General features: G+C 51.4%; 1 protein-coding gene across 1 annotated transcript in view; it reads right to left on the reverse strand.

Annotated features, from left to right (window-relative positions):
• ITGA11 (integrin subunit alpha 11) overlaps window positions 1-21,721 on the reverse strand; it is a 125,753-nt gene that overhangs the window by 51,770 nt on the left and 52,262 nt on the right. The window contains exons 3-7 of the mRNA XM_040493086.1: window positions 11,514-11,614; window positions 7,275-7,366; window positions 4,277-4,391; window positions 1,498-1,625; window positions 345-493 (exon numbers count right to left, since the gene is read on the reverse strand). Coding sequence (XP_040349020.1) covers window positions 345-493; window positions 1,498-1,625; window positions 4,277-4,391; window positions 7,275-7,366; window positions 11,514-11,614 — 585 coding nt within the window. The remainder of the gene's footprint in view (window positions 1-344; window positions 494-1,497; window positions 1,626-4,276; window positions 4,392-7,274; window positions 7,367-11,513; window positions 11,615-21,721) is intronic.

Genomic DNA, 21,721 nt, shown 5'->3' on the forward strand with positions numbered 1-21,721 from the left:
CACGTGTGGGTGCTCAGGTCACCAGCCCACACTGAGCTCCCAGCCAACAGCCCAGAGCAACTGCCAGCCACATGGGTGCGCCATTTTGGAAGTCCAGTCCAGTCAGCTCCTCAGATGACAACAGTCCCAGCTGACATACCAGACTACCACCACAGGAGAGATGCCAAGAGAGAATTGACCAGCTGAGCCCAGTTAACCCCCAGAGATTTGAGGGGTTAATAAATTATTGTCTCAAGGTAGGGAATTTTGTAGAGGATTGTTATACAGCAGTATGTAACTAGCACAGTTATCTGAGATTTAAGTAGATTATTATTATTTCTATTTGACTAGGATCTTTTTTTTACCGAGCAAATTCGATGCCAAATGCTGTCCGGGTCTCTGTTCCTCCTCTCTGCTCAATGTGGCTGGCGGCTTCTACCACATCTCTTACAGACCTGTAGTCATTGAGGTGAAATTCATGCACCACGTCTTCTCCGTACTGGACAACCCCAACCTGCAAGGCAGGGAAGAGGACGACAGAACATTTTGGTCCCTGAGAGCTGGACCTTTGGAGGTGAGGCTCCCCAGAGTCATCTCTCTGTCTGTGACTGTTCGAAAATGAGGAAGGCTGGAGAGTACCTGGGTAGAGAAGCAGTTCGGGAAAGCTCTGGGAATGAATGGATGGCTTGGTGACACAGGTGGAAGGTGCCTCTTGAGAGGGGAGGCTGTGATTTAAAGAAAGGCCCAACAGATTCTGTTTCTTGCTGGAGCACAGAAGTGAAGCCTAAAATATTAGCAGCCATGTGGCTGGAGCATTGTGGCATTCTTCACCGAACGCTGGAACTAAGTTTCCTCAAAACTTAGAAGAGAAGAGATTCTTTTATCCCCAAGGCTGGTAAGATATAGACAGTATTCATAGCCTCGAAGTAAACAAAAAACCTTAAAAGACTTACAGGGGGATTAGAATGAGAAAGCCTTCCTGTTGGATGGGGCCCGAGTTTATCTGGTGCCTTTCTAATGCTGGACATGCACCCACCATATCCTAAAGATGATCTTCCAGTCATGAGGAAACTCACTCCCTTTTTAACAGCTGTAGTTGCTACGGAATAATTTCTTAGACTGACTTGAAATCTGCCACCTTGTCCCTCTTATATGTCAACCCTCACTTGGCTATGACCTCCCCCTGAGTCTTCTCTCAAGATCAGTGTGTCTAATCCTCCCGTGCCTCACTCGGCAGGGTTCTACGTTCACTCTACCTGGTTACCTGGCTAAAGTCTTTCTTAATAGGTGGCATCTATCCCGGAAGATAGGTTTGACCAGTGAAGTGGGGCCTCCCCCAAACTGTCCCCGGATGTGCCCAGCAGAGTTGGGTGTCCTGGGCTCAGGGCCTGGCACTGACCCTTGCACCTACACCTTGCCAGCACATGCAAGGATGCGCTCCTCCCTGACCCAGGGTGGCGTCTTCCATAGGTTTGGGAAGCCCTATTCAGAGGAGGAGAGAGTCCCAGAGATGCTCACCTGGATCTGCCCAGGGCCGATGTAAAACTTCTTCAGGATGTTGATGAGGAAGTGCTGGACCTCCACCCAGGGGTAGATGCTGTTGGAGCCATCCAGGACAATGACGATGTCCATGTAGGTCTGGCACCCTGGGAAGTGGGAACATGGTCATGGCTGCCCAGTGAGTCAGCGTCTGCTTTCAGTCTCTGATCCTCCAGATGAGTGCCCAAAGGACAAGAGAAGAAGGCCCCTGTCATGTGTATATAATTCCCTTACCTGGGGAGCTGTCCTTGGGCTAGTGGCTGATTTGGGCGACAGGAATGATGAGCCCAGGAACTCCTGGCTCAGCTCAACCACTCTGTGCTGGCTGTTCGAACCAAGCTTTAATTCAGCCTGATTGCCTCCACTCTTCATCAGGGACTCACCTGCCACCGGCTGGGTTAATGCTTCTGAGGCAGCCATCCTGCCCGGATCAGTAGCTCCCTGTCATTTGTTTCACTGCAAAGGCAGGCTGCGCTTACCACATTTAGTCCAAATGAATGAATTTCACTTTTTATGGTGTGCCGGCTAAGACCGTGGGATCCCGCACCAGACTGTCTGACTCCTGGCTTGGCTGAGCACTAGCTGTGTGACCTTGGGCAAGTAACCTAACCTCTCAGGGTCAGTTCTCTGCTGTAAAACAGGTGTGACGATAGGAGAAGGTCGTCCTGAGGAATCAAGGAGACGAGGCTTGTACAGAACTGAGCGCAAAGTCAGTGCTCAAGGAATCTTAACTGACCCTCTTTTCATTTTTTTTCCCCCTGTGTTTTAAAGCAAACTACTCTGTGAATGTGACAATGACATCATTGGTCAAGCGTTTGTGCATTTATCTCTGCTCTGAGCATAAAGGTTTCTCTATATTCTCGTAATATTAACATCGCGTTACAACAAACAATAAAAACCAACAAAGAAACGTTGGTACCGTAACAAATGCAAAAACCTTCTTTTAAAATCTGAATAACTTCGTCCTCTTTGTCAACAGTTGGGGTTACTTTGCAATTAGTTGTCCCGATGTGATGTGATATACACTACACCACATTATATCATGTGGAAATACTGGGTATCTGTTGACTTTTACTGGAGAATTTTCACACTGTTGTAAAATCTACTTTATAGCAATATGGCAGAAGCCTTTTGTGTGTTAACAATTCCAGTAACTCCTGTAGCGTGAAGGTGCACTCTGATGAAGTCAGTGCCCACCAGAGACAAGAAGGTGCAGGCTTTGTGTCTGGGAGGGCATTTTAGAAGCGTTTGGGTGACTGGGAAGCTCACAATCACCTCTGCTTTAGAGTCGTATAGATGTTCTTGTCCCCACCTGCACACCGTGTGCAACATGTGATGGCCCAATACTTCCGGGCTGACAGCACCAGATAGCTTTGTCCTTTTCCAGGCTGGTTTAGCTCCACGCCTGTGGACCAAGCAGCTGTGCGGTGCCAGTGGCCACAGTGGTGACCACGGCAGCAATTCCTTAATTAGGGGGAGTTCATAATCTAGCGGTAGGAGCCAGGTTTCTCTTGTTTTTTAAGCCATCTTTATTATTAGAATGCATTTATTACTGCTGATTTCTTTCTTGCAATTTCACATTTTTCTTTTGAATCATCTTGAGAAGAACTTTGCTTTACATCTGTGGCTCCTAAACAGGGCTGAACACTCCGGTGAACACACACACACACACACACACACTCACTCACTCACACATACACACACCCTGGGGCTTGTCCCAGATATACTGAGTTACAGCCTCCAAAAGGGGTGCCCTGGGACCTGTGCTTGATAAACTCCCAGCCAGATGAGCAGGCCTCCATCAGAGGAGCTTCCGGAGGCCTGGATGGTCATATGTTGGCCTGTGGTGAGGTTCCCTGTTCACAGCTCATGTGACTGACCTTGGGCCTCCTCCCCAGCCACAGCACCTCCTTTCCCTTGGCCACTCTGGGAGCATAGAATCAACACCTCCTCCTTACCCTTAAAAGAACCACTTTCCAGCCCCTGCTGGCTGATGCTCCCTCCCCCCCCCCCCCATGCATCATCCTTCCATCTCTGATTGGGCCGTGTTGTTTGCAGGGAGGCTGCTGTTAGCCAGAGGTGCTAATCCCCTCACCCTCAATAAAACGGTTAGCAGCTGCTTGGGTGATGGTATTCAGCTCAGAGGAAACAGTGAGGCTCGGAGCCAAGTAGTTTGGGCTTGCCGGAGACAAGGTCTGAATATTTTTCCCCGGATTTTCTTGGCGGGTGGGGAGTGAGTGGGAGGTTTTGTGTTCCATGAGGCTCTGGGCAAGCGGGGTGGAGCCTCCTGATATCCAGGAACACCAGTTAGAGGGGACTGTTACCAGGGATAATTCTGTTTTCCTTGGCCTTCCACCTACAGGCAACTGCATTGCACAACATCAGAGGGCACCACCATTCACATTGTAGTCTAAGTGAACAACGTCCCCAGAGTTGTGCTGTGCACAGCTTGCCTGCTATACGTAGCTGGCCTAGCACCCCCTCCCCCACTCACAGTGGGTTTGCAGTGAGCCTCTCTGGTTGCCAGGATTGTCTTCATAACCTTGGCTCACTTGCCGCCCGCCATCACTCTGGGTAACCCGCAGGTTCTGCATCAGGGCAGGGCTAGCCACAGTTTCTGGAGAAGGGTGGAGCTAAGCAGGTTCTGGATCAGGGCGGGGCTAGAGTCCCGGTGCGGCTTTGTGGTGGTGATCAGAACTCAGAGCCTCCCGTGACTGTCAGCCACCCTGCATGGATCTACAGATTTGAAGCTACTTACTTTGGAGAGCGGGGGCCACCGTCTTGGCGAACCTGAAGTTGGAGTTGACTCGTGAACACATCCCGGTGGTGTAGTAGGAACTCCCACACTCGTGAGACCAGAGGGGGCTGCAGGCCTGTGAAACACAGTCCAGACCCCCAGTCAGTAGGGGTCTCTGGGAGGGTCCAGGCCCAATAGCCTTTGGCCCAGCCTAACCTCCGTGACCCAAAGCATCCTCTGACTATTGGTACTCCCAGGATTTAGAGAGTCTTCTTGGAGTCTAACTGAATTCTTTCTTGCCATAATGTGTTCTAGTTCCCTTGGTTTCGGGTGGAATAGAGAAAAACTAATTTTGGAATCCTCCTTTGTTGTATTTTCAAGGGTCCCATTCTCGACTCCATCATCTAGAGTTATGACTCTTCCCTACCTGCCCACCCCACCCACCACACAGGATCATCCATGGGAGTGGACCCTTCAAGGTCACTAGAAGAGCCTCTCTGAAGATGTCACCTGAACGTCCTTACTGAAAAGACTTCCAGGTCCCAATAACATGCCCATGCCTCTTCATGGGGAAAGAAAAAAGAATGTTTCTGCTTTTTTTCCCTGAAATTTGCTACCCAAAATATTGATGTCAGCTCCTGATTTAAAGAATGATAAGTCCTCAGAGTCAGGGTCATTACAAATGAAAGCCCAACTCCATGTCTCCATTTTTGTACTGTGCCAGGAAACGCAGGACTAAAGTTTGTGCTGTAATTTCCTTTGGTTTGGAAAAATAATTATTCCACTTCTAACCTCTTTCTTTGATTAACTTTCTTTTTGTACTCAGATTTTAAAGGTTTAGTTTTACCTGTGTCCTTTGTTGAAGCTGCAGTAATTATTTCCGGAAGTATGGGGAGAATAAAGAATAGGAGGGTGGGTGATGGATGATGGCTAGAGGGATAGATGGATGGGTGGATAGATGATGGATGGATGGATGAATGGATGATGGATGGAGGAATAGTGGATAGATTATGGATGGTAGGTAGATGCATGATGGACAAATGGATAGATAGATGGGTAGGTAATGGATGGATGGGTGAGTGGATGGATGGATGGATGGAAGGATGGAAGGATGGCTGGGTGGATGGATGATGGATATCAGATAGATGGATGATGGATGGATGGATAGGTAGATAAATGATGGATGGATGAGTGGGTGGATAGATGATGGATGGGTGTAGGAAGGGATGGATGGAAGGATGAATGAATGGGTGGATAAATAGATGAATAGAGAGACAAACAATTGGTTGGGGGATGGACTGATGAGTGAAGGGTGAATGGATGAATAAATGAGCGAATGAGTGAACAAAAGTTGCTATTTATGGGTGCCTGAGTGGCTCAGTTGGTTGAGCATCCAACTCTTGATTTTGGCTCAGGTCATGATCTTATGGTTCGTGAGACTGAGCCCCGCATCGGGCTCTGCACAGACAGTGCGGAATCTGCTTGAGATTCTCTCTCTCCCTTTCTCTCTGCCCCTCCCCCTGCCCACACTCTCTTTTTCTCTCAAAATAAATAAATAAACATTTTATAAAAGGTTTCTTAACCAATGCACAAGGACTTAACCAATGCACAGAAGCCCCAGAGGGTGTATCACACCATCCTTCTTGGGCTTGCTTGCATCCCACCTTGTGAAGCAGGTGAAATAAACTTGGTAAGAGCATGACAAGGAGCCTCAGAAGGAAAAGGGAGTAGCAACAAAGCCCCTGACAGGTCTGCGTGTGGACAGGACCCAGGGTCTTATTTGCCCTTGGCTGGGATGGTGAAAGGCTGTGGGCCAGCCATACACCGAGACATCTCGTGGCTTTCCCTGGCAGGGCTACTGTGCTCTCCTTAAGCCCCTGAGCATCCCAGTCATCTCGTTGTCCTGGTGTTTGGTGATCCACACCCTGGACGTTCCATCTGTCTGTCTGTCCAAGGACAGCCTTGGACAAGAACGAAGAGAGACACAAGCCCTCCTATCTTAAAATGAGTGGCTCATTTTATTGGTCTTTCTGGGTAATTTTTCTCTGAAATCCTCTCTTGCAGCCATTTCTAGAACTATCAGTCCCAGCAGGATCCTGTTTTGAATCCCCAGCATCATCCAGCTCATGGTGGCCGGAAGTAGGCAGTGCCCACCATGATACCTACACCCACACTTGCTGACTGTGTGCAAAGTGCGCATGCACTCGTGTGGGCAGGGTGCAGAGACCTGACAGCAGCTGTTTCTGTCCCAGCATCACGTTTACACTACTCACTGGCTTATCAGCTCTTCCCTGACCAGCATTAGGCCCCAGCAGGGCACGAGCTCTGTTGACTGCTGACTCTCCAGTGCCCGGCATGTGCTCAGCACATCGTAAGTGCTCAAAAAATTATAATTTAAATGAAGAAATGTCCCCAGCACTTCAGTGCATGCACCCCCTCTGCTTTCTTCCTTGCTAAGACCCATTGTCTCTTCTTTATCTATTTTTTAAATGTTTATTTATTTTGAGAGAGAGAGAGAGAGAGCAAGAGACAGAGAGACAGAGTGCGAGCAGGGGAGGGGCAGAGAGAGAGGGAGACACAGAATATGAAGCAGGCTCCAGGCTCCGAGCTGTCAGCACAGAGCCCGACGCGGGGCTTGAACTCACGAACTGTGAGATCATGACCTGAGCCAAAGTCAGACATTCAACTGACTGAGCCACCGTGGTGCCCCCGTTGCCTGGTCTTTAAAAGCAAATTGAAAACCTCCTCCAGAAAGCCTTCCCATTTAACTCCAGGTGGCCATCACTCTGTGTTTCTTCCCTCAGTTGTACTAAATCTGTGTTTTCTACTTATGGCTTCCCTCCAGAGTCTTCTTAGGGTGTGTGGTATTTCTCTGATTGAACCTGGAGCACAGATTTGGGCTCCGCCTCAGAGGAGCCCCCTCACCCCCTGCCTCTCCTGGCCCCAACCAAGGGGTCTGGTGGGGGGGGGGCAGGAGGGGCTGGGGCTTGGAGAAGAGGGTGGAGTGGGTGGCTCTTACCAGGAAGCTGTTGTCCTTGGGGTTGGTGGCCAGGCTCAGGCCGAGACGCATGTTGTCCTTCCGCTCAGACACGTTGGAAAGAGTGACCCTTCCTGGGGTGGGAGGGAGGAGCTTAGCCTACAGCCCCACCTCCACCCCGGCCCCAGAGCCTGCCACTGCCATCAGCCACCTGATGTGTTTGTGGCAGGGTCAGGGCCAGGCAGAGTCCTCCCCAATCCCCTCTGCCCCTCTAGAGCCCTCGCTCGCCAGCACGTCCATGCAGCCCTTCACGATTTACGAAGGCCTTGCCTAGACATGGTCTGATTACTTCTTCACAATTCCCTGAGAGATGAGCAAACTGAGTCTCAGAGAGGCCAAGCAACCTGCCCAAGGTCACACAGTCCGCACACGGCAGAACTTTCCGTTGCCCCATCCAGCCTTTTTCCTCCTCCAGACATCTGACTGGTCGCTAGCATTCCCCATGTCCTCCGTCCTGCACTTCCCAGAGCACCCGACTGAGGCTGGCTTCCTCTCTGCAGTGTCCCCTCCACATCTGCCCGCAAGTCAGTCTGCCATCAAAACTTGGCAGTCCGTGTCCTACTTGTGACTCTGCTTCTCTGCTCACCGGATAAACCGACACAGGATAGCCGATTCTCTCGCGGGTAGCGGGAATGTCATTCCGTGGTTGGCCACCAAGAGAGCTCAGTAGGCAGGGTCATCGGCCAACTGAGTGTCGGGAGAGGGTTGTGGCAGAATAAAACTGCTCAACAAAATTCTGTTAAGGTTGTACTAAATAATTTTGCAGGCCACTTAAGGGAAGGAAGCAAGCTTGAATTCCCCACACGTGTGCTGGGACGTAAGTGTGTGAGTGTGTGTGTGTGTGTGTGTGTGTTTACACATGTGTAGGGGCATGGGGTGTGGGGGGGTAGAGGTCAGGGGAAAGCGAGTCGGGCATTGCATTAAACCCAGAGCAGGTCAATCTTCATGTACTGTGAGGAGCGGCGAGATATCGTCCCTGCTGACTTCCAAGGACGTGGATGGCCTCCGCCCAGAATGGTTTGCTAAATTAGCTTCATTGGTGACTGGAAGTGTGAAGGGGGCACAAGCCAGCAGGGTCTGGGGCCGGGCGTTAGGAGAGGCCAGGCCTGACTGCGCTTGGGGCTGGGGGCCGTTGTGTTTGTTGTTGTTTTCTCTTTGGGTTCCCTCAGTTTGTAGTGAGGCTCCTTTTGAAATCCAGCCCCTCTTGGCTGTGTTACGAGTGACTGAGATTGTTTTGTTTTGTCTGTCCGTAGAGGCCAGAGAGAAAAAGAGTAGTCATAACACTGTGTTTTTATAATGCCTCTCATTTACAAAGTACCATCCACACGCGCCCTCCCAGGACCGCCTCTCGGTCCTGGGACGTCCTGAAGTCAACATTTCCATTCAACAGAAGAGGAGATTGAGATGCGGAGAGGGGTCAGTGACTTCTAGAAGGTCACTTGCTGGTCAATGAGAAGAGTGGGGACTCAAACCCAGGCTGTGCACTGTTATATCCTGAGCTCTCCGTCTCATGGCAGTGGGGGGGTCGTGAGAAATCTGGAGAGGAAGCTCCAAGCCCTGGCTGGGCGACCTCCACCCCTCAGTGGCTTGGGGAGTTCTGCACTGCACTTGAGCTGAGGCACGCCCTCAGCTCACCTCCCCATGCCGTCTCCTTCCTCCTGGTCCCAGAGATGGAGGTGAGACTGCCTGCCCGGAAGCAGGTGAGATTAGTAAGGAAGATCCTTGTGTTGGAGTTAAGGAAGACTTGGGCTTAAGTCCTGCTTTTGCTGCGTATGGGCCTCAAGGACTTGGGGCAGCCACTACCCTCTCTTGGGGTTTGGTCTGCCCCTCTGTGAACAGGAGAGGTTAACGTCTTTCTCAGTGGGGCTGTCTGAGGACCCTGGGGCACAAGCCCCACCTCACACAGAATCTGCCTTCCAGAATCACCTCCTCTGCCTGAGCCTCTGCCCTTCATTAAAACCCTGACTTCAGCCATCGGGAAGAAAGTGCCAGTGATCTCCTTTTTCATACTGAGTTGTGAATGTCTGCCACCCGTTTAGCCTTCCCTGGAGACAGAAGAAAGAACATTCCTGGCTTGGTGAGGCTCATAGCCTGGAAAGGCCGTAGGAAAACCCAGGACTCAGGTTTCCCAGCCTAGCGTTTTCCACTGTGGGGATAAGCTGACAGATGGTCTTCCCGCTGTGCACTTTCTCTTCAGTGAAAGGAAAAGGAACACTCCTCAAACGCAGGGCTTCCTGATCAGTACTTTTCCTCCACCCTGACTCACTTTGCTGCCCACCACCTCCCAGCTTAGGCCCCAGTTCAGGAATGTTTTCCAGGGTCTGATGGCTTCATGTCTCCCACTGCCAGAGGGGTTCCTCCTCCCTTGGAGGGAAACAGGATCCACACTGGAAGCCAGAGCAGTGGAGAAAACTAAGCAATGGGTTGATGGGTTCACATGTCTGTGTCCCCACCTGGACCAGGAGCCCCTCTCGGTGGCCCCAGCCCTGAGCCCAGTGCCCATCCCTCCCACTCCCATCCTCCCTCCCTCTGCCCCAGATACTTGGCCCCTCTTACTGTCTTCCAACGGAGTAAGCTCATTCCTGCCCCAGGGCCTTTGCACTGGTTCTCTTGCTGCCTGGGATGCTCTGGCTCCACCTGACTCCTCGCCATCAGACCTTTGCTCAAATGTTACTGCTTAAAGAGGTCTCCCCTGACTGCCTTGCTATAAAGTAGAACCCCCTCCCCACCCAGCCTCTCTTATCACAGCACCCTGGGTTATCACACAGCATTTATAGGTATAGGTTATATCACACATATAGGTAGGGATGAATTCCCTACCTATAGCATATCCCTACCTATTGCTACTGCTTTCCCGTTTGTCCGCTTGCTTATTGTTCCCTCCCAGCAGAGCTCTTGGCTTCTTGTTCCCTGCTGTATCCCCAGAAACTAGCAAGGTGCTTGGGACATAAAATGTGCTCAGAAAAGGGGGACCTCACCTTACACATGAGCAAACAGAGGCTCAGAGAGAGCACGTGTGCTCCCTGTGGACACGATGCGACGAAACTGTCCAAGTGGAAGAAGGGACCCAGCTTGGCTTGTTTGGGAAGCCTGTGCCTTCAGGGTGGTGATGACTGGGTTCTGCGAGCCACCAGCCAGGCTCCTGCTTCCCCCAGCTTATTTCCTCACTGAAGTCTGGGCCCCGGCTGTGCTGGGGTTTGAACTTCCCACCCACAGCGCTGAGGCAGATGTGGCCAGCGGGAGCTTCCAGCACCGTGTGACGGGACCAGCTGGCCACCCTGGGGATCTGGGTTCTGGGGCTTTCTCTTTGATGCAGACCTTCTCATCCATCTGCTTATCTCTTGAAGCTCTGCCGTCTCCCCCACCAGGCCCACACTGCCTCCCTTCACCTCCCCAGCGAGCCCCACCCTGCTGTGTAGGGCAGAGGCCACCTCCCTAGAAGTCAGGGAGACCAAGGGGCCTGGCCCCGGGGAAAGGCCAGTCCTTTATGGGAGGGTTGGAAATACAGCTTCTCAGCCCAAATGGAATTTTTGCTCCCTTCTGAAAGCAACGTGATGGCCCAGCCACTGTCCAACGTTTAGGACAAGGTGGGCGTGCTTTACAGGATCAGTGTGTGTGTTTTAACGGATGCACATGTGTGGATACACACACGAATCGTACAAAGGCTCTTTGGCGAGGACAAAGCCTTCATTTCAGAAAGGCAGCGCTGCTTACTGAGGACTGCCTGGGGTGGAAACTTGGCCTTGCCGCTTATTAGCTAGGTGACCCTGGGCAGGTCCCCCCATCTCGTATGGTTGTCGAGGGGATTAAATGAGTCAAAATTCCTAAAAGTGCTTAAAGCAGTGGCTGCCACATGGTGAAGATTATATAAGATATATGAATGCTGGCTATTCTTATTGCAAAATCGGAAAGAAGACAGGAAATGTTTTTCCCCTGCTAAGAGTGCAAACCTTGTGTTGAGGGGCCGTGGAAGAGTCAGAGAGAGGAATGGCCTGCAACACCAGGGGCCCTGCTTTGAATCCTAGCCGGCCCCTGACAAGCTGTATGGCTCTGGGAATGTTTCTTCCTCTCTCTGGCCTCAGCTTGCTCATCTGTAAAATGGGGGGCAGCGGTACCAGGGTGGCCGTGACTGTGTGACTATGGGCATGGATGTGCTTTAAAGATTGTCCCGCCCTAGACGATGATTGGCCTCACTGTGGGGAGACCAGCGGCTCACGTTACCCAGGTTGAGCTTGGTGCAGTTCCCGTGGGTCACCGGACACTTGTACACGTCTCCCGTCTTCTGGTGGCCGTTGGTTTCCAATGGAGCGCCCACGACCAGCCTGGGAAGGAAGAGAAGACAAGTAAAGACCGACCGTGGAGAAGGTGCTCCTTCCTGGCAAAGGATGGAACCCGGAGGGCAGTGCTGAGATGGGCTGGGGAAGGTGAGAGGAAATCCTGGGGGAACAGCCAAGTGCAGACACCCCAATGTAGACCTTTGCCTCCCACGGAGAGGGACACTGTGTATTCAGCATGACGTCATAGGATCCATGACCTAATCCGGGTCCTTGCCAGGATCTAGAGATACAGAGATGAAGACCACACGGGCCCCGTTACGAATGAGATGGAGGTGATCCTCGGGAGAAGAGGTCAGGGCGGACATCGCAGAGGAGACGTGCTGGGGCTGGGTCTTAACAGATGACTATGAGTTTGCCAAATAGTGGGAGGGTGGTAACGGTGGGCATTAGGCAGAGGAATGACGATTTTGGAGCCAAGGAGTCTTGACCATTTGTCAAGGCTACCCTCCCCAGGTAATGCGACCCATTCCTCACTTTATCTGACAGTCTTTCAGCCGGTGACCCAGGGGCTGGGGCACGGTGTATATTGGTCATTCATGGCTGCCCCGTGAGCCACTAACGTTTTGTTCAGGGTGGGCGAGGCAGCCAGTGGGGCCAAAGGGTGGCCAGGGGCAGCCACCCAGCTGGGGCCTCTGCCTTGAGCCTATGCCTTTGTGACCTTCTTTGGAAAGAGGGTCTTGGCAGGTTTGTTTGTTTGTTTTTTTTAAGTTTTATCTTCTTTTTTTTTTTTAATGTTTGTTTATTTTTGAGAGAGAGAGAGAGAGAGAAAGAGAGAGAGCGAGAGCAAGGGAGGGGCAGAGAGAGAGGGAGACACAGAATCCAAAGCAGGCTCCAGGCTCCGAGCTGTCAGCACAGCTGCCACCACCTCCCCTGAAGGCCAGGGACAGTCCCCCTGGACAGCCCTGAGGCCCTATCCTTACAGCCCCCCCCCCCACCCCCTCTGGGCCCCATCCCCTACCCCCCAGGGGGCCAGCGGCAGGGGGGGGGGGCAGCCCAGAGTGGCCCTGGGAGGCAGCCGGACCCCCACTGCCGACATAAGACACAGCCCTGAAAGCAGGCGTGCTTTCCCTTCACTGCTCACCCTGTCAGTGCCGCCTGCCCACCTCTGGTGCATCTGGAACCCTCTAGGCCCCCAGTCCTGTTCTCAGCCAGCAGCCACCGCCTCTGCTCGGGACTGAGCGCTAATAGTGACTCAAGAACGAAGCCCTCAGAGGGACAGCTGACGTGCCACAGCTCACACAGCCCTAGAGGTCTCCCAGACCCCGAGGCACAGGCAATAGACATCTGTGGAGCTCGGGGCCCAGGGGTAGATGAGACACTGGCACAAGGAGATGGTTCTGGACCCCTGCTGTCCCAGCAGCTCCCCACTCCTGGCAACGCTGCCCAAAGAAGCAATCGTGTCTTCTGACTTACGCTGGCTGAGAGCGGACAGGCCTAGAGGTTCAGGCTCCCCAGGACTCCAGAGGCTTCCAGGGATCAGATTACCTCCCCCCCCTGCCCGGCTCCTGCCCACTTCTCGCCACCATCGGGGAAGAGAGCGAGGTCTGAAGTGGGGGTTAACTGAGCTCTGTTTGAAATTAGAGTTTATGAAATAAGAGCTGAAGTTTCTCCCCTGGGAACCAGATAATGACAGATTCTAAATATATCTGCTTATTAAGCATGCCTATTTTTGACCAGCAGGAATTAATTGGACCCATAAAATCTGTTTGTCTAGACGACGTGATTTTTGGCTACTTAATTCTGTGAGCGACTGTGTGGTCAAGGCTGCTCCATTCTTTCCAGCAAGGCAGGGGACTGGAGAGAGAGAGGAAGAGAGAGAGAGAGAGAGGAGAGACAGAGAGAGACAAAGAGAGAGTGGGGGAGGGAGGGGCAGACAGAGAGGGATGGAGGGAGGGAGGGAGCTATCAGTACGTGGAGCTTGGGCTCCAGGCTTGCTTTTCTGGCTGCTCGAGTTTTCAAGGACAAATATGTGACCAAGTCATCCAGAGGAATGTTGTGACCACGTCTTCCCAGAGGAAAGCCCTGACCACTGCCTGGTGGTGAATGCTTTCTGGAAAGAGTGCCTTTGAGGAACACCTTGTAGGGTGCCTCTGGGAGAACCATGCGCAGCAGGTTCTAGATCAGACAAACCATGGCCATCTGCTAGAAAAGCCATCTCCAAGTGTCTTCCAGAAAACACCCCAGCAGCCTGACAAGCAGACTTCTCGCCACTCTGCCCATTTTATGCAGTAGAACTTTGAGGCCTCATTGGCCTGCTTGGTGGGGCCCCCAAACACAGGAAAACCCTTCGGACTGAGATTTTAGGAGCCAGGTCTTCCTCCTGGTTTGGCCCCCAGCTTGCTGGGTGGCCTTGAGAAGTCATTGAACTTTCCAGATCTTGGTTTCCTTGGCCGTGACGTGGGGCTAACCACCCCTGTACTGTCCCCAGATGCAGGAGCTGACCCCAGGAGGGACCTGACCCAGCCCCCACAGTTTGAATGTGGCAGAGCTGGGACCAGTCCTCCTGGGACAGCTTTCTCTGTGTTGCCCCAAATATTTCCTCGCCGTGAAGTGAGGGCCTCGGTCAGCCCTCTTCACCACTCTTGAGTCTTGGCATTACATAGGCCTGTCGGGCTTGAGGTTTTGAGGATATGATTCAATCTCACTGTGAGGGGGTAACTGCCCAAGCCCGGGGAAAATGTTTGCGTCACCGCCGAGACCAGACAAATTGCTCCTGGGGTCTGGCAGCCCTGACCATCCCCTGTGGCCTCAGCCTTATATAGCCATATGCGGCCTCAGGGCCTGTTGTGCCTCCGGGGGCAGGACACCAATCTCTCCGGTGTGGGCACCAGACGGCAAAGCAAACCCCAAAGGTCATGGCGAGCATCGGGCCCCTTCCATGGGCCGTGTGCTGTGACTCACTGGCTGTGGGCACCCGGCATTCTTCCGGGAGCAGGGCTGCTGTGGATGGGGGAACTGGCGGCAGGCTTCAGCCATAGCCCTGTGGGACCCCTCCCTGGAGGGTGCCCTCTATAGAAGCAGGGCCTTGCCAAGGGAGGAGGCCCACCCGGGAGATGGCCACCTAAGGAAGAAAGGTGTGGCCCCACTGAGTGTGGGGCTCCTTGGCTCCCAGCAGGTCACATGCTAAGAGAAGGGACCTTGGCTCACCAACAGGGTCCCATGGGAACTCATCCTGACCTCTGTTATCCTTGGTTTCATCCTTCAGGGCAATTTTAGTCTCTGAACCTTTTATTTCTTTTAATCTTTATTTATTTTTGAGAGAGAGAGAGAGAGAGAGAGAGAGAGAGAGAGAGCACGAGCAGGGGAGGAGCAGAGAGAGAGGGAGACACAGAATCCGAAACAGGCTCCAGGCTCCGAGCTGTCAGCACAGAGCCCGATGCGGGGCTAGAACTCACGATCCGCGAGTTCATGACCTGAGCTGAAGTCGGACCCTCAACCAACTGAGCCACCCAGGCGCCCCAAGTCTCTGAACCTTTTAAAACGTACGCTTCTGGGGCACCTGGGTGGCTCAGTCGGTTAAGAGTCCGACTCTTGATTTTGGCCTCATAATTCATGAGATTGAGCCCTGCATGGGGCTCTGTGCCAACAGCGTGGGGATTGTGATTCTTTCTCTCCCTCTCTCTGCTCCTCCCCTGCTCTCTCTCTCTTTCAAAATAAATAAATACACTTTAAAAAATAAACAAAATGCACGCTCCTATCAGAAGAAAGGTAACACATACCTCCAATGTGTGTAAATTTATATGTAAATTATACCAGAGTGAAACTGTCAGTCTGTATATGAAATACCAGTAACCTTTTTTTTTTTTTTCAGATAAAATATAAACTTAAACAGAACTTGAATCATTTTGTTTCTGTGCCCAAGTATACTGTCCTACACATCCCACCCTGGAGACCATCCCTTTAAGATACAGCAAAATTCCCACCTACTCCAAGAAGCCCTCCCTGATTACGCCCCACCCCCAGGCTTTCCCATATGACCTAACATGTAATCCCTGCTGCCTGCCGTGGTCGGTGTTTTAGTGTCATAACTCCTTGAGGGCTGAGACGTCCTCATCTGCCTTGCTACACTAGCACTGGGTGGTCTGGAAGGCCCTCGGTAAAGAGGTACCTGTTACCTGACCTGACCTTCTGGTTGACAGTCCATGGCAGCAGGAGCAGCTCTGGGGGCTTTCGGCTTTGCCTCATACCTAAGAGGAGTCCCAAATTCAGTGCCTGGAAAAAGGGTTACTGAGAAATCGAGTAGTGTCTGTGCACAGAAGTTCAAAGGAGTGACCCAGCTTCCAGGTAGACTCAAACGTTGCTTGCTTCCCTGGTTCCCATGTCTCTCTTCCCACAGTCCTCACTCTTGTGAGGTTCTAGGGACTGAGCACATACCTCAGGCTGGGCCAGTTTTAGCCTCTGGCTGCACTGATTGAGTCAGGGTCACCCCAGTCAGAGTGAGTTTCAGGACTTCCTTTTGGACCAAAGGGTTCCTTTTCTCTGGATGCCATAGTATGTAAGGACAAACCCTGGAATTCCTGGCAGTCACCTGGTGGCAATGAGAGGTGTGAGCTGATGCATGGAGAGGGGGAGGCCTGACAGAAGGAACAAGGGAAAGAGCCCAAGTCCTGATGATCCCGTGAAACCCTGGATCAAACTCTACCTAAAGCCAGAACTGCTGCTGGGCTTTTCAGATATATAAGCAGAACCTACTTTTTACTGTATAAGCCTCTTTGGGGTGAGGTTTCAGGTATTTGTAACCACAGACATCTAACTAGAGTAAGGCCAAAAAACCCCCACATAGTTAAAATTACCCTTAGAAATTCCATATATTACCATGCTATAAGAGGAACCTGACATCCAAGACCAAGAAGACAGGAGCAGATTCATATCCCTGAGCTCATGCTCCATCTGGGGCATATATTTACTTTGTCGTGCATGGCAGGTGGATCCTCAGACACCATATATAATATTTCTCTCTCGTTGTTTAACCAAATGCATAAAACCGTCCCCTGACCCAGCCTTGTGGGAACAGAAATCCTTTTGTTCTATGTGCATCGCACTTACAACAGCTACTTGGACAGGGAGCTCTGCACTCCAGGTGTTTCTGGTTGCCTGGTAACAGGCCTCGCAGGCCGTCAGAGCTGGGAGGAAACGGGGCTTGGGTCAGCCTCATGATGGACCAGTGAGTCACCGGAAGCCAGAGCAGGGTAATGCTGTGTCTGAGGCCTCAGAGCAGACAGTGGCAGCACGGGCATCCTGATTCTCAGGGCAATGGTCCCCCAAAGCATGGGGTGGGGGGAGGGCTCTAGGGGGGTCTGGGAAGGCAGATGTGAACAGTTTAGCCCTCCAGCAGCAGATAGGGTAAGCAAAGCCATGGGCACAAATGGGCCAGATGCTTGGGGAAGAAAAGAGGAAACTTCCAATGGATGGGCCTGCCCTTGGAGGCGATCCTGAGCCCAGAGGCCAGCACAGACTGCTGAGGAAAGACAAGAAGTGGGTTTCAACCCCTTTCTGAGAAGCCTTCTGCCCCTCTCTGCAAGACCTGGCTCTCGAGTCCTAAGAAATCCTATCATGACTCATTGTTTTTTTCATTTTAAGGAGACCCTTTTTAAAAAAATTTGTTTAAATGTTTATTCATTTTTTTTTTGAGAGAGAGAGAGAGAGAGAGAGAGAGAGACAGAGCATGAGTGGGGGAGGGGCAGAGAGAGGGAGACACAGAATCGGAAACAGGCTCCAGGCTCTGAGCCATCAGCCCAGAGCCCGACGCGGGGCTCGAACTCATGGACTGCGAGATCGTGACCTGGCTGAAGTCGGACGCTTAACCGACTGCGCCACCCAGGCGCCCCATGTTTATTCATTTTTTTGAGAGAGAGAGAGAGAGAGAGAGAGAGAGAGAGACAGAGCATGAGTGGGGGAGGGGCAGAGAGAGAAAGAGACACAGAATCTGAAGCAGGCTCCAGGCTCTGAGCTGCCAGCACAGAGTCCGATGTGGGGCTCGAACTCACATACGTGAGATTGTGACCTGAGCCGAAGTCGGACGCTCAACCGACTGCGCCACCCAGGAGCCCCTAATGGGTGGCTTTTGATGCAATTAAGTTGCCCTTGATTTTGATCACCGGGACAGCTTTGAGTCTGGAAGGGCAGTTACTATCTGAGGCTCAGAAGGTGATGTGAGAAGCCTGTGGAGAGATGTTGGGACTCCAAGTCCAGTGCTCTTTCCACCATTGTGAGAGAGGGGCCAGTTCAGATGGCCCAGCGCGGACAGGGGCTGCCCTCCTGGAGCCAGCTGGGCCTGTCCCCCAGGGGCCTCCTCTCCTCCTCTGCCACCCGTCCTAGTCCCTCCCTCACCTGTTCCTGTCTCCTGGCCCCCCTCCTCGGCTCAAACCCACCCAGGCCCTTTGTTCCGTTTCTTTCCTGGCTTCATTTTCCTTTCCTGAAATCAGATAGGGGCATCAGAGAGGGGGGTCCACTTGAGCAGCAGAGAGCTGGAGGGAACAAAGGAGAGACTATTCCTTTGGTGAGGTTTTTCCTCTCCCTCTCTCTGCATGGAAAATGTAATCTTCTCCCACCAGCGTGAATATGGTGGCTAATGTGTTCAAGATGGGGCTGGGGAAGGGCCGAGTGCTGGGGGTGGGGGCCCTGGGGCTGCACTGGCCGGGGGCAGGGTGTGGAGGAGGACCCCACCTGGGACCTGCTGGAGGTGCTGAAGGGGAGGTGTTGGCACCGCAGGGCTTCCCGGTTTGGTTGGAGGGGCTCGTGGTTCCCTGTGGCTCAGACGCCTGGCAAGGCCTGGACTCCCGGGGCCCAGGAAAATGAAGCCCCCTCTGTTGGCCAGCACATCCCTTACTCTCCCTGCCTCTGTACAAGCCTCGTCAGAGGCGTGTATTAAAAACAAACACTTGTACTGTGACGATCAATTTTATGTGTCAACTTGACTGAGCTATGGGGTGTCCCGATATTCGGTCGGATGTTATTCCAGGTATATCTGTGAGGGTGTTTGGAGAGGAGATGAACACTTAAATCTGAAGACTGAGTAGACTGTCCTCCCTAACATAGGCGGGCCTCGTTAAAGCAGTTGAAGGCCTGAATACAACGAAAGGGCAGACCCTAGCCCGAATAACAGAGACTCCTTCCTGACTGCCTTAGAACTGGGACATTGGCTTTTTCTTACTTTTGGACTCTAATTAAAACAGCAGCTCTCCTAGGTCTCTAGCCAGTGGGCCTTCATACTGGAGCTACAATATCAGCACCTCTGAGTCTCCAGTTTGCTGATGTACCGATCTGATGTGCAGATCACAGGACTTGCCAGGCTCCAGAATCATGTGAACCAACTCCTTATAATAAATCTCTTTATATATACATATATATATGTATATGTATGTGTATGCATATGCACGTGTGTATATGTATATGCATGTGCGTATATATGTGTGTGTATGTACATGTATGCATATATATGTGTATGCATGTGTGTGTGCATATATGTATATGTGTATTGTGCACATATGTATATGTGTATATATGCATGTATGTGTGTATATATGTATGCATGCATACATGTATATGTACGCATATGTGTGCATATATGTATATGTGTAGGTGTGTATATATGTAGATGCACGTATGTATACATGGATATGTGTATATATATGTACATGTATGCATGTATATGTATGTGTATGTGTATGCATATACGCATGTGTGCATATAGGTATATGTGTATATTTGCATGTATATGTGTATATGTGTACATGTATGTGTATATGTATATTCATGATATATGCATGTATACATATATGTATATATGGTGCATGTGCATATATGCATGTGCCTGTATGTATGTGTGTATATGTGTGTCTGTGTGTACATGTATGTATATATATATGTATACACACATATACATACACATCCTATTGGTTCTGTTTCTCTGGAGAAATGTATTTCTCCTAATACATTTACATAGTGCTTGGTATGTTCTAAGGGTTTTACACATATTATTTGTGTAAAATAATGATCCATGCCCTCATTCATTCACTGAGTCATAAGCATTTCTTGAGTTCCTGCTAATGGCCAAGCACTAGGGCCACCATCATGAACGTGATGTCATCCTGCCTTCAGGAGGTCTCCAGAGGAGCCTACCGGATGAGACAGGCAGGCTAACAGGCCATTACAACACAGTAGTAGTTTCAAAGTGGTTCCCAGACCACAGCATCAGCCTCCGCTGGAGCGGGTTAGAAACGCAACATCTTGGGCCTCACCCCAGACCTACAGAATCAGACACTAAAGGGGGCCCAGCATCCGTGTATTAACAAGCCTTCCAGGGGGGCGCCTGGGTGGCTCAGTCGGTTAAGTGGCCGACTTCGGCTCAGGTCATGATCTCGCGGTCTGTGAGTTCGAGCCCCACGTCGGGCTCTGTGCTGACAACTCAGAGCCTGGAGCCTGTTTCAGATTGTGTGTCTCCCTCTCTCTGACCCTCCCCCATTCATGCTCTGTCTCTCTCTGTCTCAAAAATAAATAAACGTTTAAAAAAAAATTAACAAGCCTTCCAGGAGCTACTGATGCATGCTTAAGTTTGAGAAGCATCATAATGCATAGGGTGATCTGCAGCCCTAACTGGGCTCACACCCCAAAGGCATTCCAGTAAAATCCACCCACTTCACTGTTCCTGTCGATGCTCTGTATTAGTTCACTGCCCCTCACCTGCCTGTCCCCACTTTTATCAGGGTGGCTCTGAAAGCTGCACGGCCGGGTCCGTCACTTAGGGCTCCTCTCCAATGTCATCACCCTCAACGGGCCTTTCCTGGCCACCTGCCACTCCTGTGTCACCACCCTGCCTTAGCTTCTCATAGCACTTCCTCCTCCCTGAAGGTGCCTTCTTTTTTTCCTGGTCATCATCCTTATCTCCCAGTAGCACGTGAGCTGAAAGGGGTTGAGGACCTCATTGGTCAGGCTTGCATCTCTAGATACACCAGCACCCACAAGAGTGCCTGGCATGGAGTAGCACCCCCAAATACAGTTGTCAGATGAATCAGCCAGTCAGATGGCTCAGTGGGATGACTGTAATCCCGTAGCCTGCCATTTGGGGCCACTGACTACAGGCCCTCTTTGGACACCTGTTAATCCAGCCGGGAGAGTGGAACAAGCTCTATTAGGGGAGCCAACACCCGAGACAAGGCTATTAACTGTGCTGGGCCTCAGTGTTCTCATCTACCAAATGGGATGGACCATACCTGGGCTACTAGTATTTCAAGGGTGGTGGGTCCCAGACCTTGCTGGTCATCAGAGTAATTGGTGGGTTACTGGTGCAGGTTCCCGGGCCTCACCTCCAGAAGGTTCTAATTCAACCAGTTGGGGACAGGGCCCGGGAATCTATTTTTAGAAGCTCCCAGATGTGCAGGAAGGATTGGGAGCACTTGTGTAAAAGATCTGTCGAGGAAGCCAGAGAGGAGGCCCCATGGATATGTGAAAAAGCACATGTGTCCCAGGAATTTTTATTATGTCTTGGGATCACGACCACAGCAATCTTCCTGGCTGTCCGGGAATGGTCCAAGAATGGTTTTTTGTTTGTTTGTTTGTTTGTTTGTTTGTTTTTAATTTGCTTTCTTTCTTTTGGTCGCAAGAAAACGTGTAAGAGATACCTACTTTACCACACAAGTAATTCATGCTTGTTGTCTGATGCTCACAGCACAGAAATGTGCAAAGTAGAACAGGCAAGGCCTCCCCCTTCTTCCTCACCCAGCCCTCTGCAGATAACTATCAGTAGCAACAGGGGTGCAGAAAACCTTCCAGGCATTTATGTAGTGAATTTGAAAAATGGAACATTCTACATACATGATTCTGTAGTGGGGTTTTTTTTCACTTAATTGTTTTAGACTCGAACACATTTCCATGTCAGTATGTTCACTGCCACACTTAGACCTGGTCCCTCGGCCCCTGCCCTGGCTCCCGCTCTGACCCTTCTCTGACTACACCCCCTCCTATGGGGTGAGGAGTCCCAGGGGTCAAAGGGACAGACCACGTCCTACCCAGTCTGGGTACCAGGACTCTGAAATCTCTTGCCCAAACAGCTCAGGACAGACCTCTTCCATGGATCTTCCTTTCTTTCCTTTT

This window comes from Herpailurus yagouaroundi, unplaced genomic scaffold (assembly GCF_014898765.1).
Source record: "Herpailurus yagouaroundi ecotype Mexico unplaced genomic scaffold, PumYag 184, whole genome shotgun sequence".
In the NCBI taxonomy this organism is placed as follows: domain Eukaryota; kingdom Metazoa; phylum Chordata; class Mammalia; order Carnivora; family Felidae; genus Herpailurus; species Herpailurus yagouaroundi.